This window comes from Elephas maximus, chromosome 1 (genome assembly GCF_024166365.1).
Source record: "Elephas maximus indicus isolate mEleMax1 chromosome 1, mEleMax1 primary haplotype, whole genome shotgun sequence".
Lineage (NCBI taxonomy): Eukaryota > Metazoa > Chordata > Mammalia > Proboscidea > Elephantidae > Elephas > Elephas maximus.
The window spans coordinates 198,195,950-198,213,255 of NC_064819.1; the positions used below are offsets into that span (position 1 = coordinate 198,195,950).

A 17,306-nucleotide genomic window follows, 5' to 3' on the forward strand; every position below is an offset into this window, starting at 1 on the left:
GGGAATACTTGTGTTCTGTTCACTGTGGCTGACAGGGCGTATGGAAAGAAGGAAAGAGCTTCTGGACATCAGGAACTAATCAATTCCAAATTAATTTTTTAATCCTCCTAGTCAGCACACCAGATTCATGTTATTTTAACGAGTTAAGAAAAAAGCAGCAGATGATTTTTCTGCAAAGAGCTTATAATAGGAAACTAATTAAATAACTGAATCAATTCAAAATACTGAAAGCAGGAAGTAAACAGTAAAGCAAATATACTGTAGGGTCTAATTACGGCAAAAGAGAATGATAGCTAGAAGTGATTCACTGCAAGCACCACGTTTATAAGTAAGGGAAGAAAACTCAAAGACTTAGGACACAGAAGGCCCACCTCTGTACCTTGATAGCCATGTTGCTTTGTACAAAGTCACTTAGCCTCAAGCAGGCTCCATTTTCTCATCTGTAAACTCAAGCATAGCTGCTCTGGCTACCTTATAACCAAATGCGAGAATGTTATGTGGAAGAGCTTTCTAAAACACTATTATAGCCCATATCATTTGGTATAACACTGATTGGTTTGCCTGTCTATCCTTCTACCGATAAACTTCTTGAGGGCAAAAATCAATTATTAATAAACTTGGCTTCAAAAACCATAACCTGGGGCCAGGTATTCTGTGCGTAAGGCAACAAAAACTGTTTATTGAAATGGAAAGTCATTGTTATCAATGCTATTAAGGTAGAATTCAGTACACACATATAAAACCAAATTGCCAGAAAAAGCTGGTATTGCCAGGACAACGGAAACAAAAAAGATTACTATGATAGTGGCTTGTTCTGTTAAAAAATAGAGGTAAAACTCAATGAACTTAAAGCTGAAGAAAAGGCCATGGCAGGTAGGATCATTCCCAGTCTTTCTGATGGCCACACTGTGAACAGTAATACGTGCATTTATTTTAAACTCAAAGAATTATGAAACAGCTAAAGACAAACAGTAATGTAATCTAAGTCAGACTTGAACACCGTTTTCTCTAATGTGTTCTCCGCTTATTCAGCAGACCACTTGTATACTGCGTTTCTCTTGAAACAGAGACAGAAAATTTGGTACCACTGCTAACCAAAAGGTCAGCAGTTCAAATCCACCAGGCACTCCTTGGAAACTCTATGGGGCAATTCTACTCTGTCCTATAGGGTTGCTATGAGTCAGAATTGACTCGACCACAATGGGTTTTTTTTTTTTTTTTTTGCAATTAATTATCACAAATAAGCTCGACTTTACTGATAATGTATTTGAGAAAGAATTAAAATGAAAGGGAATCTAAACAAAAGAATGAGATTATATATATATATATATATATATAACTATAGGGTTGCTATGAGTCGGAATCAACTCGGGGGCACTGGGTATATATATATATATATATATATATAAACCCTGGTGGCATAGTGGTTGAGTGCTATGGCTGCTAACCAAAAAGGTCGGCAGTTTGAAGCCACCAGGCGCTCCTTGGAAACTCTATGGGGCAGTTCTACTCTGTCCTATACAGCCACTATGAGTTGAAACTGACTCAATGGCAACTTTTTTTTTTTTTTTTTTTTGGTATACACACACACACACGTATATAGGTGTTTTTTTTAAAAAAGAAATTTTAAATCAAGGAAAATTCCCAATTTTTCTTTTTAAAATATCATTGGTAGATTTTTATACCATTGTTGTAACAAGGGAGAAAAACCTGTTTACACAGATTTAGCTCCTTAAATGACAGGCTCTAAACCATTTAGTTAAGTAGGCATTCTTTTGAGAAGTAGGCCTCTATTAGTGGGTCACGAGGCATTGACAGTAGCTCTTTTCTGTTTGGAATTTGTATAAATTTATATAAAAAAAAGTTTAAATTTTATGGATGACAAAACATAGAAAGAGACCTAATAGAACAGATGATAGAATGGAGTATAAAAAACCTGGTGACTGCTTGAATTTAAGTGGTTGAAAAAACAATTTGAAATTTCAGAAAAGAAATGTAAAGCTTTGCATTTTTCTTCCAGAATGTCAAGTATAGTAGTGGAGACTGTAAGAAATATGGCTGAGGAGAGACTTAGGAGAAATTATGGACAAAACAGAAGAAAGAAGCAAACATAGAGGTTAAAAAAATTAATACCATCTTACACTATCCAATTCTATAGCCTTGAATAGTTGGCCAAACCTGTGGCATTTCACCCAGTCTGGAATAAGGAGGCTTTGAAAGATAGGATGACCAGGACAGGGATATCTCTGAAAACCACCCACAAAGATTGGTTTATGTGAATTTTCCTTCTAAAAAAGACTTGGCTAGAAACAAGATAACTTTTCTCAAATATTTAAAGTAGAACAGGCTTGTTCTGCTCTTTCAGAAGGTAGGCTATGGCACGTAAGTCCTAGTTGGAGAAAAGTAGATTGCCAAGTCAATAAAATAAAGAACATTAAAACAACTCAAGCTGACTGACCACTGGAAAAATGGCAAAGTACTGAGCTTTTCATATCCATCTGTACCCCAAAGAAGCACAGGCTAGGGTCTCACAGAAGGAATTTAAGGGGCAATTAAATAATCTCAACCATCAAGTCTAACCCTAGGAGTCTATGATTCAGTAAGTTTCACCAGCAAGACCAAGTGATTTTACTCACGTCACCTTTATTTGGCAGCCGTATTCTTAAATCTGCCATAAACAAGTAATTTTCAAGGTGAAAGGTAACTAACATTGCCTTTTATGTTACTCTAGTTTCATTTTTTTTTCTTTCTCCTCTTCTTTCCATGCATCATTGGCCATAGGTACGTATGCCAAAAAAAAAAAAAGTTTTATTTAATTAGTTATTACCATCAGGCTCTTTGACAACAACCACCTCTTGATCTTCTTGTCTATTCTCATTAGATTTCTTGATATTTTCTAGTTCTGTCCAATAGTCTTCCATAGATAATTCATCCAAAGAATCCTGGGAGCTTGATCGATCAAATGGTAGCTTCTCCGTAACTTTGGTTGTGTCTTCCTGGTTCATAGTGTACTGGCCATATCTGCGACTATAAATTCAAAAGATAACATAGCTCATTTTAGTACATAAAGACCTAGAACAATCTCAAAAATATCACAGCATGGAGTTAAAGAATTTGGAAACTCCTTAAGCTCTCCTTATTAAAACCAAAGAAATAAGTATTTTGAAACACTTTAAATTGAGGTGCTGCTGATTATAACATGCTCTAGAAAGAGCTAAGAGTTTCATTCTCCGTAGAGAAGTATAGTAAAGAACAATTAGCAATATGGTAAATTACTTTTCAATTTCTATTTCAGTAAAATTGTTTTAAGACTTAAATTTGAACTTGGTTCTTGGGAAGCAACAGGATGGATCTTGATTACAGACTAGTAATTAAATTTTGGTTGCGTTTCATACAGCATTTAATATTTATCAATTACATTTGTAAAACAAACTCAGTCAACCCTTATACAGCAAACATCTGTAATGAAAGAAGCATGATTTGAGCTTCCATTTTATTTTTGGAGCTGAATTATAAAGAGAAGGACAATTTATTAAATTTGTTGTTACACTATTATAGAGAAAAACTTTTAATCTTTACTTATAAATGTATCTAATATTTAAATGTATCAATTTTTAAATATGATAAACTCTCATTTATTTGGCAATTCTGAATAGTTAGGAATTACCTCTTAATCATTTACCTTTTAAATATTATCAATGAAAGAAAAATTTGAATAAATGAAAACATTTTCAAGATTTCAAGTAAAACATTTTCTTTGTAATTCACAACCTACCCACTTCTAAAACGGAATTAAAGGAGCTTAAAATAAAAACCCATATACAACAGAAATATTAAGTTTATTATTATTTTGAGATAGAAAAATGATAATTACTTAAAGAGGAAAATTTTCAGCTATGGTACCTTTCTTCTATATTCAATAATTTTTAAAAATACAATTTAAAAGGGCCAATAATTGGTAATCTAGCATTTTGATACTATGATTTCAAATTGGTCTTTTATCTTCCAAGAAGAACTTCTAGGAAGTAATATTTTGCTATATTTGTTTTACTGATTGCACATATTTAAAATAAAACAAAATGCAACAAACAGAAAAAAAGTTTTAATAGTGAGTGAACATTTTCACATTTAAACTGGTCTTTCCCACAATTAATTGAAAACAGAATTTTAAGACTATATAAGGCAGATAATCACTTTACTCCATCACTTTTAATTCCAATTGATTTGTTAGAAAAAGTCAAGAATTTAATTGGCTTTTGCAAAAAATAAATGTAACATAACTGAGTAGCTGTAATTACTAATAAACCAGCTTTGTCCCATTAAAAATGATTCTGTCTTGACTTCCCGCTTTACCGATTCTGGTTGTATGAGTGAATGAACAATTGCTAAAATTTCTCCCCAATGGCAATCCTAGGATGACGACTGGTGGGTGTTGGGACTCGGGCCAACAGGAGGAAGTTTAGACATGTTTGTGGAAAATCTCTTTTCCTCAAATCCCCATTGTCCATTGTTTGCCTCCTCCATCCCTCAATTCAAGGGCTTCTTCTTGGCCCTAGTCCTCCTGTTTATATGCCTGCACCTCACCCTCCTTCCCTTCTCTCCCTTCCATGGTCATTATTACAGCCAGTGTTTTGATTTGAAAGTTTACACCCCAGAATTTTAAATTACAATGCGAATGAGAAAATTATTTCTCACTCTCAAAAAAAAAGCAAATTTTATACATACATGCGAATGTATGTATATATATATATATACATATTTTTTCTGTGATTAGCAGATCAATAGAATAGCTAAGTCCAATTTACAGAATGTCTGCCAGACGCATTTTGTTTTTTCATGTCAAATATGTAGATGCCTAATTCTTGTTTCTCTTTTAACTTGCACTATACTTCAAGACTATCTACCTTATTTGTGTCTCCCACAAATCTCAGCCCACGGGAGACTACAATAAGTACTGTGGACTGAGTGAAGTATAATGACTAATGACTAATTTGAATTATCTGCTCACAGGAAAGAGATTCAGTTGAACCAGAAAGTACATTCAACCTTTCCCTCTTGAAGGAATGTGTTTATTCTGGCCAGAATTTTCCTGTAAATTTCCATTAAGATAGCATGTGTCGAAAAATGCCAGGGCATGGCGTAAGAGCACAGTTATGTAAATATACCTTCTATATCAAGCCTGGCTTTCAAAACCTGCACAAAACAGAAACCTAATACCTTAGTGCTGATGAATTGACTCAATATTTTGACTTTAATAAGATTCAGAAGCTGAATAGGCTTGTGATAACCTGAAGATACTTAGTCATGAAAAGCAGGGGTTTGGGGGGGTTTTTTTGCTTCTTCTTCTTTTTTTTTTTTTTTTTTTTGATCACAGGCAACTGTTGCAAGAAAACATTTTCTTTTTGAAATATTAGGGAGTAGAGTGGAGAGGAAGCAGCCATCTAGTAATAAACTACCCTCATTAGCCAGCCTGCCACGGAGTCTATATTTCCTACAAAAATGCAACAGAACACTCTTTAATTACAGTTTACATCAGTAAACATGCACGTCACCGTCTTTTCTTCTTAGCGTATACTCTCCTTTTGTATTCCAGACAGGCTATGACTAAAAGTCTGGTCCTTCTTAAAGCTGCCTAACGTCACCGGTCCTGGTAGAGGCCAGCTAACTAGTTTCCTCTCTTCTGTTTTAAAGAGTATGTTACATGATAAAATCTTCATTAGGCAAATTGGGTTTAAAAACATAAAGCAACATCTGCTAGACATAAAGAACTACTGAGCAGAAATACTGGATATTTCCAAAAGAAAGATCCAAGCAGACACATGGTACTGAAATCATTCAAAGAAACACAGTTTATACCACAGGCAACTACCAATTACTCCCACCTGACTTACTGGCAAGTGATGCTCCATGTTCTTTTCTCCTCACCCCCCTTTCAGAATCCTACGTGCTAATCATCCCATGGGTGCTCTTCACAAACTCCCACATCTCTCACCTTTTACAACCCTAATGACAGAACTAAACACAGTCCTCTCAAAAAAGCTGCCGGTGTTGCTTTATAAAGAACTACTTCCTAGCTAATTGCACATGTTACACCCTTTCTAATACCTTACAGTATTATCACTTTACTTTTTTCATAGCGCACTAACATCACCAGAAAATACTCACTTTACAGACTTTATGGGCCTTTAACGGAATGCCTCTTTTATTTTGCATCTTGCTAGCATTTCATCCTTGCTGTGTTTATAAAAATTAGAGCTTTGTTTCCTTAGATATATTTTATCTCATCTTTCTGTGATAATTTATCCACCTGGTCAGTGAATTTCCAAAGTGTTAATAGCATTCAGGTTATTGTTCTTGTTGTTGTTAGGTGCCGTCAAGTTGTTTCCGACTCATAGTGACCCTATATACCATAGAATGAAACACTGCCCGGTCATGCACCACCCTTACAACCATTGCTGTGTTTGAGCCCATTGTTGCAGCCACTGTGTGAATCTATCTCATTGAGGGTCTTCCTCTTTTATGCTGACCCTCTACTTTACCAAGCATGATGTCCTTCTCCAGGTACTGGTCCCCCGTGATAACGTGTCCAAAGTATGTGAGACAAAGTCTCCCCATCCTTGATTCTAAGGAGCATTCTGGTTGTGCTTCTTCCAAGACAGATTTGTTTGTTCTTTTGGCACTCCATGGTATGTTCAATGTTCTTCACCAAGACTATAATGCAAAGGCATCAATTCTTCTTTGGTCTTCCTTATTCACTGTCCAGCTTTCCCATGTTTATGAGGTGATTGAGAATACCATGAATTGGGTCTGGCGCATCTTTGCTTTTTAACACTTTAAAGAGATCTTTTGCAGCAGATTTGCCCAGTGCAATACATTATTTGATTTCTTGACTGTTGCTTCAATGGGCATTGATTGTGGATTCAAGTAAAATGAAATCCTTGACAACTTCAATCTTTTCTCTGCTTATCGTGATGTCACTTATTGATCCACTTGTGAGGATTTTTGTTTTCTTTACTTTGAGGTGTAAACCATACTGAAGGCTGTAGTCTTTGATCTTCATAAGTGCTTCAAGTCCTCTTCATTCTCAGCAAGCAAGGTTGAGTCAACTGCATATCAGTTTGTTAGAGTCTTCTTCCAAACCTGATGCCCTGTTCTTCGTAGTCCAGCTTGTCTGAATATTTGCTCAGCATACAGATTGAATAAGTATGGTGAAAGGATACAACCCTGATGCACACTTTTCTTGATTTTAAGCCATACAGTATCCTCTTATTCCGTCTGAACAGCTGCCTCTTGATCTATATTCAGCTTTCACATGAGCACAATTAAGCATTCTAGAATTCCCATTCTTCGCAATGTCATCCATAATTTGTTATGATCCACACAGTAGAATGCCTTTGCATAGTCAGTAAAATTCTTTCTGGTATTCTCTGCTTTCAGCCAAGATCCATCTGGCATCAGCAATGATATCCCTCGTTCCACATTCTCTTCTAAATCCAGCTTGAGTTTCTGGCAATTCCCTATGTACTGCTGCAACCACTTTTGAATGATCTTCAGCAAAATTTTACTTGTGTGTGGTATTAATGATATTGTTTAATAACTGCCCCATTCTGTTGGGTAACCTTTCTTAGGGATAGGCATAAATATGGATCTCTTCCATTTGGTTGGCTAAGTAGCTGTCTTCCAAATTTATCAGCATAGACAAGTAAGCACCTCCACTGCTGCATTTGTTTGTTGAGACATCTCAACTGGTTTTCCATCAATTCCTGGAGCCTGGCTTTTTGCCAATGCCTTCACTGCAGCTTGGACTCTTTCCTTCCATACCATTGGTTCTTGATCATATGCTACCTCTTGAGTTCAGGCTATTAGGTTATTTATTTTGTCATTTTTTACCAGTTGCCTCTGAGTCAGCCCTGACTCATGGTGACCCCATGTATGTCAGAGTAGAACTGTGCTCCATAGGGTTTTCAATGGCTGATTTTTGGAAGTATTTTTATGCAAATAACTCATGCCTTCTATGTTTGTTTGCCAACCATGCCCACGCCTCTCCTTGAGGTATTTTCGTAAGTGTAATATGCTGATTATTTTATTTACATACTGCTATAAAAAAAAAAAAAAGCATAGCATGCTTACAAAAATACCTGGTCAGGGGAGGGCACGGTTTGCAAACAAAAGTAGAAGGAGCTCATTATTTGCATAAAAATATAGTCAATAGCCAGGCCTTTCTTCCAAGGCACCTCTGGGTACTTGACACTCCAACCTTTCAATTAATTAGTAACCAAGCATATTAAAAGTTTGCACCACCCAGGAACTCCTGTTTTGTTGTCATAGAAGATATTAAAATGGTCAAACAGCTCATTCTTCACAAAAAAATGGTGACTGCCATGCACTATGTTGTGGTCTACTAGATGGATTCAAACTGATTGATGATTCTTTCTAGTATCAATGCAATCATTCTTGGTGTCAGCAAAATGAAATGGAAACATATTAGACTGGGAGTCATAATTATCACCTATCTCCATAATCTTTCGAAAATCACTTAACTTCTCTAACTCTCACTATTCCTATCTATAAAATGGAAAGAATAACAACAGCCTTGACTACTGCTCTCACAGATTTGTTGTGAGTTATTGTCTTAGTCATCTAGTGCTGCTATAACAGAAATACCAGAAATGGATAACTTTAACAAAGAGAAATTTACTTCCTCACAGTCTAGTAGGCTAGAAGTCCAAATTCAGGGTGGCGACTCCAGGGGAAGGCTTTCTCTCTCTGTTGGATCTAGAGGAAGGTCCTTGTCATTAATCTTCCCCTGTTCGAGGAGCTTCTAAGGTTCAGGGACCCCAGATCCAAAGGACACACTCTGCTCCTGGTGCTGTTTTCTTGGTGGTATGAAGTCCCCAGCTCTCTGCTTGCTTCCCTTTCATCTCTTGTAAGAGAAAAGGTGGTGCAGGCCACACCCCAGGGAAACTCCCTTTACATTGGATCAGGGATGTGACCTTAGTAAGGGTGTTATAATCCCACCCTAATTCTCTTTAACGTAATGTAATCTTACCTCAGTAACCACAGGCAGAGACTAGGATTTACAACACAAAGGAAAATTACAATCACAAAATGGAGGACAACCACACAATACTGGAAATCATGGCCTAACCAAGTTGACACATATTTTGAGGGGACCCATTTCAATCCATGACAGTTACCAACCTAAAATTTCTATTGAATTGTCTTATATGCCAACTATTAAGAGGGTACTCAAGCTAGTATCTTTACTAATACTCATACTGCTGACTATATATAACTGTCTCTCCTAGAGTTGAATAAGATCATCCTTGCCTCCTTCCAAGGTTCAGAGGAATTACTTACCCTCTAGAACTTTTTGGTCACTGAACACTTTTACGCTCTTAAAAATTTCTAAGGACCCGAAACAGCTTATGCTTATGTTGGTTATATCTATTGATATTATGTTATTAGCAATTAAAACAGAAAAAAAATTAAATATCAATTTATTTAAAAAGAGTGATAAACATGTTAACATAAATAACATATTTTTGGAAAAAAATAACTCTTTCCCACCCTCCTCCAATAAAAATACTGCAGTGAATGGCATTGTTGTACCTTTTTAAAAAATATATCTTTAATGTTTGGCTTTGTAGAAGACAGCTAGATTCTTTAAATCTGCTTCTTCATTGAATCTTTTGCAATATCACATGTCATGCAGTCTCTGGGAAAGTCCACTGTATTCTCATGAGAGAATAAGAGTAAAAATGGCAAATAACCTCTTAGTGTTGTTATGAAAATAGTTTGTATCTCTTAGACCCCTTAAAGGGTCTTGGGGACCCTCAGATTTTCATAGACCACACTTTTAAAAGAATTGCTCTAGAATTTTTTAAAAACACTACCTAATGAATCCGAAAAACTACTTTTCATTTCTGTGGGCAATGCTCCAGCAAGCCCTACTGAGAGACAAAGACATGTTTTCCTACTGACTCTTGACCTACTTTTTTGTTTATTTTAGTTCAGTTTTGCAGCCTTCCATCAAAACTGGGACTTATTTCAATGGCATATCCATCTTTAAACTATAATAATGGAAATCATCATTGAAAAACTCCTGCCTTGCCAAATGTTGGCAGAAGTTCTCTGTAGGTTTCTTTTTGGCCAATGTATTTGAAGACATGCATTTTCTTTAATGTCCCTTTGTTATCTGTGCCCTCGGTCTGCAACCATCTCAAGGCAGATTTTTTTGCAACTAGAATGTTTCTTTGAACTCATATTTAAGTATCTGGCCTAACTTCTACATTTTTGTACCCTATCTTAACAAAAAAGGGGACAGTGGCAGTTCAGTGGTAGTACTTGCACCTTCCACGTGGGAGACCTGGGTTCAATTCCTGGCCAATGCGTCTCATGCTCAGCCACTACTTGTCTGTTAGTGGAGGCGCGCGCACTGCTATGATGCTGAATAGGTAACAGCAGAGCTTCCAGACTGAGAGGAAATGGGAAGAAAGGACTGGTGATCTACATCCAAAAATAAGCCAAAAACCCTAGGGATCACAACAAGATCTGGCAGTTTGTCTTTCCGTTGTGTGTGGGGTTGCCATCAGTCAGGGGCCAAATCACAGCAGCTAAAACAGCAATCCTATTAAGAGTTCAGTTGCTACACTTCATATCCAGCTTATATCCTAATTCTGTCCCTTTCATAGGCATTTTTTGTGTGTGTCCCAAAGTCAGCTTCCTTAAAGTCCTATTATGCAAGAACTTATTTTTGTTTGTTTTGTTTTGCTTTATTTTCCTTATAAGATTATTTCAAAAAAGGCTATGCTTTCTTTCACACTTCTATCCTACATCTATCTCCAATGGATGACAAACAGTGACTGAGTCGGGAGATGTAAAGACAGAATAAAGATTATTTTTGTTTTGTCTTTGTTCTGTTTTTAACTTGCAAAAAAAAAAAAAAAAAGTTCTTACCCAGATCATGACTTATCATCAACCATAATGACTAAGTATATTTTAGAGAAAGCCACATTTATTGAAGCATAAACTTTAGAATGGGATTGGACCTTAGAGATTCAAACCTATCCCATCATTTTCTAGATGAGGTAACCAGGCCCCAGGATTAATTCTTCCCCAAAGTCACAGAGCAAAGTCATGGTAGAACCAAGGTCAGTGTCCTTATTTCTTCTTCAGTGGTCTTTTTATTATACCAAATAGACAACAAAGGGTAGAATTTACTTTTCTCTCACTAAATATTCCAACCATTCTGAGTCTGTACTGTACATAGCAAAACCAAAAGACATTTTCTTGATGTAATCTATGATTAGCATTTTTAAATGGCCCCTACACTTCTCTAAAAAAAAAAAAAAAAAGTACATTTAGGAATCAAACCATACCTCTTTAAAATGCAGGAGAAACCTTTTCCAATGCACTTTTTAAACAATAGTTTATATCATGCCCCAGCATGACTTCAAATATAACCCTTTTCTCAAAAATTTTTTGTTTTGAAAAAAATTAAACTTTTAAAATCATTTAAAAAACTCATTTGGCTTCGCCATTTACATTATCTCTACGTTGCAAAAATAAAACAAAACAAAAACAACACATTTCTGATGTGTAGATTTTTCTCTTTCATTTCTGCAGTGTTATTAAAGAAGCAATCACTGTCATCATGAGATGGTGAAGCTATTAATACTGTGTAATGGCCTGTCAGTCAGAATATGCTGAATTTGAATGATTATGAAAAGCTGTAGCCTATGAATGACCAAAGTCATCCCCCTCCCCCTTGGAAGTAAATGCCTACTATTGTTTAGCTGAAAGCAGTAATTATTAGAAGTAGCTCTGACATCCAGGAAAAAAGAACATGGACAATGCCTGAAAGCAGTAAGAAGTTGATTAGAAAGCAATACCACACCACCCTCCCCAAACCCAGGCAGCCACCAAAGCCCAGAGAAAGGAGTCCTAATCTCTTCCACCCAACACAATGACTATCGCTTTAATTGTCACATTTCATGTAAGCTTACTTCTTGCCTATTTTATCCGTTTCTTTTTTTTGGAAAAATAAAATTAAATATACTAATTCTTTCAGCTTTCCTTTTCCTTAAAAATAAGTCACTTAGCATCTTGTATACTGCTTTGTAATCTTTCAAAGAGTGTCCATCTGCTTTTGATCATCACAATGTAAGGGAGCCAGTGGGGTGAAGCGGCAGTAATAAACCCAAACCAAACCCACTGCAATCAAGTTGATTCCAACTCATAGTTACCCTATAGTACAGAGTAGAGCTGTCCCACAGGGCTTCCAAGGCTATAATTTTTTTTTTTTTTTTAGTTTTATTCATTTTGTTGTTGAGAATATACACGGCAAACCATACACTAATTCAACAGTTTCTACATGTACGATTCAATGATATTGATTACATATTTTGAGTTGTGCAACCATTCTTTTCTGAGTTGATCTTCCCCCATTAACGTAAACCCACTGCCTCCTAATGAAGCCTCCACAGAGACTTCCCCTGCTCCACTGCAGTCCACCCCAAGCCCGCCAAGCCACGGCTTCTAACTGCAGTTTGACCCATCCATGCTGCTGCCCTAACTGCAGTTTGAATTTGGTGCCAGAACCAGCGCATGCACAAACCAGGATTTTGGAGCATGCAGGACCTGAAGAGCTGTGTCCTCAATCTGCCCTTGGACCTGAACATCACCAACATGATTTAACATCCAGACCTCCAAATGTGGACATGGGAGGGCTAAGCGTGGAGAATTCTGGGCACCAAACCCAACCCCCAGATGCCACTGGAAATGAAAAAGCTCCCCAACCCCCTCAGACAGCTAGCACGTGGTCTTTGGCTGCTAAGCCCCATGTTGCTCCTTGTTTGCACAAACTATACATTTCCACTTTCTGTTTCCCTTGCACCTGGTGGTGTGGTGTCTGTCTTATTTCAATCAGCTAATAGGACAGGACAAGAACCCTCACTTGGTTACACTAAGTTTCCCATTTAATCTTTTAAGTTGCTGTTGTCACTCTGATCCCATATAAATAGATCTTAGGGAACATAATGCTCAAGAAAGACATACTTTATTAGTTAAGCTAAACTATTGTTTGGTTTTAAGAAGACTTCAGGGGATTTTCTTTTTTTTTTTTGGTTTAGGGTTAAAGATTATCTAAGGGCAATAGTTTCAAGGATCTCCAAGGCTGTAAATATTTGAGGAAGCAGACTGCCACATCTTTCGCCCACCTAGCAGCTGGTCGGTTTGAACTGCAGACCTTTCAGTTAGCATCCAGCACTTAACTACGGTATCACCATGGTTCCAGAGGTGGTAATACTGCTATTTTGCATATGAGGTAGCTGGTTCAGAGGGATGGATATTATATGTAAGGAGCACTAGAGCACAAAGCCAAGAGGGACCAAGGCCTGTCAAAGTGAAGAGAGGGGTACATAAAAGCAGCAGCTAGCTCTGCCCTGCAAGTCTAGGTCTGGTGGGGAGGGAGAGATGGGTGAGCAGACCCAGGTTGCCTTTTGCATCCATTTCCATATGTGGGGCTCCCTTTTATCCATTTACACAGCGAGCTTTGGTTGTGTCCTCCAATATATCCAAATCCCATCACAAGGATAGCAAATGGTAGTAGTGAGAGCTGGGGTTTCTCAGTTCTTCTTGCCCTAGGCCATATTTCCTCAAATGACAAATCTGACTCTTAAAGAAGGCAATAGCAAACATTTATTGAACACTTCCTAGGTAGCACAAATCGACACCTTTCAATAACTTGCACGTGCTCTCTCTGTCCCATCTTTCCTTCCCAAAATGTCTTTTTGAACTTGCTTTTTTAAAACACAGAGAAATTGGAAACATGGGAAAATGTATTCTGAATTCTGTCACTAATTCCTATAATTAAAATTACGTGTAAAAAATAAATAAATGAATAATGAAAATTAATAAAAGACACTAGGGCAAGCCTTGCTGTTTCCCCATCAGTCTCTGAAAGTTGGTAGGAATTATGAAAATAAGTAGTATTTTAACATTTTTCTTAAAAAAAAATCAGACTTGACACTTGCACAACTATGCTATTGTTGTTGTGTGCCATTAAGTCGATTTCAACGCATAGTGACCCTAACTGCCCCATAGGGTTTACCAGGCTGTAATCATCATGTGGGCAGATCACCAGTCTTTTCTCCCTAGGAGCCACTGGTGGGTTTGCTCTGAACAACTGACTTTCCATTTATCGGTGGAGCACTTAACCATTGTACCCCCAGGGCTCCTTTGTACAACTATAGACATTCTTTTTAACATTTGGCAGCCACATTACAAGTTTTAGTTCATTACTGATACACAGCAAAACAATGTGCAAATGAACTGACTAGTCTCTATTTATGCAACATTACCTAAGCAAACTGAGAAAGGAGAAGCCCATTAGTGATATTCTCTTGAGAGCTAGGTTTGAAAACTTCATCACTTTTAAAGAAAGGAAAACATAGCAAACCAGTTTATATATATATAAACACTATGTGTGTGTATATATATATATATACATATATATATATACACATACAAAAAAAAAAATCCATTGCCATCGAGTTGATTCCAACTCATAGTGATCCTACAGGACAGAGTGGAAGTGCCCCAAAGGGTTCCCAAGGAGCTGCTGGTGGATTCAAACTGTGACCTTTTGGTTATCAGCCAAGCTCTTAACCAGAGCACCACCTGGGCTCCATATATATATATATATATGGAGAAGCTGAACTATATGATGAAGAACAGGGCGTCAGGATTGGAGGAAGACTTACTAACAATGTGCATATGCAGATGACACAAACTTGCTTGCTGAGAAAGAAGACTTGAAGCACTTAGCAATGAAGATCAAAGACTACAACCTTCAGTATGGGTTACACCTCAACATCAACTGGACCAATAAGCAACATCATGAAAAATGGAGAAAAGTTTGAAGTTGTCAAGGATTTCATTTTACTCGGATGCAAAATCAACACCCATGGAAGCAGCAGTCAAGAAATCAAATGACATATTGCACTGGGCAAATCTGCTGCAAAAAGACCTCTTTCAAGTGTTAAAAAGCAAAAATAGCCCTTTAAGGACTAAGGTGCACATGACCCAAGCCATGGTGTTTTCAATCACTTCATGTGCATGTGAAAGCTGGGCAATGAATAAGGAAGACCAAAGAAGAATTGACGCCTTTGAGTTATGGTGTTGGTGAAGAATTGACGCCTTTGAGTTATGGTGTTGGTGAAGAATTTGACTATACCATGGACTGCCAAAAGACGAATAAATCTGTCTTGGAAGAGGTACAACCAGAATGCTCCTTAGAGGCAAGGATGGTGAGACTTTGTCTCACATACTTTGAACACGTTATCAGGAGGAACAAGTCACTGGAGAAGGACATCGTGCTTGGTAAAGTGGAGGGACAGCGAAAAAGAAGAAAGCCCTCAACGAGATGAACTGATATAGTGGCTGCAACAATGGGCTCAAGCATAACAATGATCACGAGGATGGCACAGGATTTCATTCTGTTGTACACAGGGTCACCATGAGTCGGAACCAATTTGATGGCACCTAACAACAAAATATATATGTATGCGTGTGTGTGAGTGTATGTATATGCATATATGTATGTGTGTGTGTGTGTGTATATGTATATATATATAAAAGAGAGAGAGAGTTACTGTTTTAGCACACTTATTCAACATCACTAATTGAATAGAGACAAGGTAGCAACCACCATTATGTCTGGTAGAAAAGAGAGGGAGGGCTCAAAACAGAAAGAAGTAGGAAGTCAAGAGTCGGGCAAGGCAAATCAAAAATAAACTCACTCCCATTTAAGCATATGGGGCAGTTCTACTCTGTCCTATAGGGTTGCAGTGAGTTGGAATCAACCCAGAATAATAGATTTTTACATAAGCACAGACACAGGGTTCACACACACACAAAGTTCCGTATTATCACTGGCAACGAGGCACAGGTCTTTTCCTTGTTTGATCTCTGGTCCTGGGTAGAGTAAAATCCTCTTTGGTCCTGAGCTCACCTAATCTCTCTCAGGAGGCTGTTTTTTTCCCCTCATTTGGAGAGACAACTCAAAGTGGCCAAATGGGAGCCGCAGGTTCTTAATGTCAAAATCATCTACGATGAGGGTGAGGGTATCTTCAGTAGAGCTTTGACAAAGGATCTCAGAACACTGACTCAAAGCATATCAAATGGAGTTCTCATACCTATTTCATTCAGTTAGCTGTCACCATGACTTGCACCCACCTGACACGTGTATCTCCAATTCTTCTCCAGGACTCCTTCCTTTCCTTCTTCTGCTCAGCTGCAGAGCCACCAGTAGATGAAACACCAGCAGCTACTTTGCGTGTTAAGCACAAGCTCTCTAATTTGGTCTATTTTCCAGCTGTCACTACTAAATTTCATGTCTAGGTACCTTTCCCCGTGGGGGTTGGAATAAAGAAAGACATTTCCTCTCTTCTTCAGTCTCCCCGCAACCTTGACCACATCCTGCATGGTGATGCCCTGCCCACATTTGTGTCTCCACCAATAAGCTGTACATTCCTGGGGGCAAGAATCCACGTTTTGTTTGTTTTTTGTTTTTTTTTCATCTTGGTGTCCCTGGGTTGAGAAACTGCTTGCCATAGCAGATGCTTGCGAACTGTTGAATTATTAATTACTGAATTATTGCTCTCTCTGAAACAATAACCTCATTTTCATTTCAAAGTTTTTTTTTAATTGCACATAACCACAAAGGAATAGACAGGGGCATTAAAAGTAGACAGTAAAGAAATATCAGTCATCAGGAAACCCTAAAGCTAACAGGGTAATTGTTCTATGTATCTCTGACTCAAGTCTTGGCTATTTAGTCTGAAAGTAGGAGTCCTTATGAGGGAACAGAATGATAGATAACAAAAGGAAGGGCTGATTTTGTATCAGATGATAACTAATATTAAGTCACAAACAAGTACACATTCTCTGGTTCCATCCTGTTACTTTAGTCTCTGAAACAACTAAAAGATATTTATCAAATGTTTATTCAGTGTTTGGCATCTTATTAGAGATGTCTATTTGACCAAGCTCTTCAAAACATTTGTGTGAGGTTGATCATAAATAACACTACCAGGTATGGGTGGAATTTTCCAGTTCCTCTCAGTGGCCTAGACAACTTTCCAAATTGGGTCTCCTGGTCATAAACCCTGCTTTAGCATTGCCCCACACTTTTAAGGTCCTACTGTGGTTCACCATCCCTTCTCAGTAAGAATTTCACTTCCTTCTCTTACTGCTATTGCATCTGCCACCAACTCGCCCCCATACCTCCTCCACTTCAAATA

General features: G+C 37.6%; 1 protein-coding gene across 4 annotated transcripts in view; it reads right to left on the reverse strand.

Annotated features, from left to right (window-relative positions):
• Nucleotides 1-17,306, reverse strand: part of ARHGAP18 (Rho GTPase activating protein 18) — a 156,526-nt gene that overhangs the window by 70,003 nt on the left and 69,217 nt on the right. For 3 of the 4 annotated variants that reach the window (XM_049900518.1, XM_049900536.1, XM_049900510.1), the window contains exon 2: nt 2,828-3,027. In XM_049900518.1, the coding sequence (XP_049756475.1) occupies nt 2,828-3,005 (178 nt within the window). In that variant the 5' untranslated portion in view covers nt 3,006-3,027. Of the gene's footprint in view, nt 1-2,827; nt 3,028-16,239; nt 16,658-17,306 lie in introns of those variants that run through there. The other variant, XM_049900527.1, reaches the window with a different exon arrangement.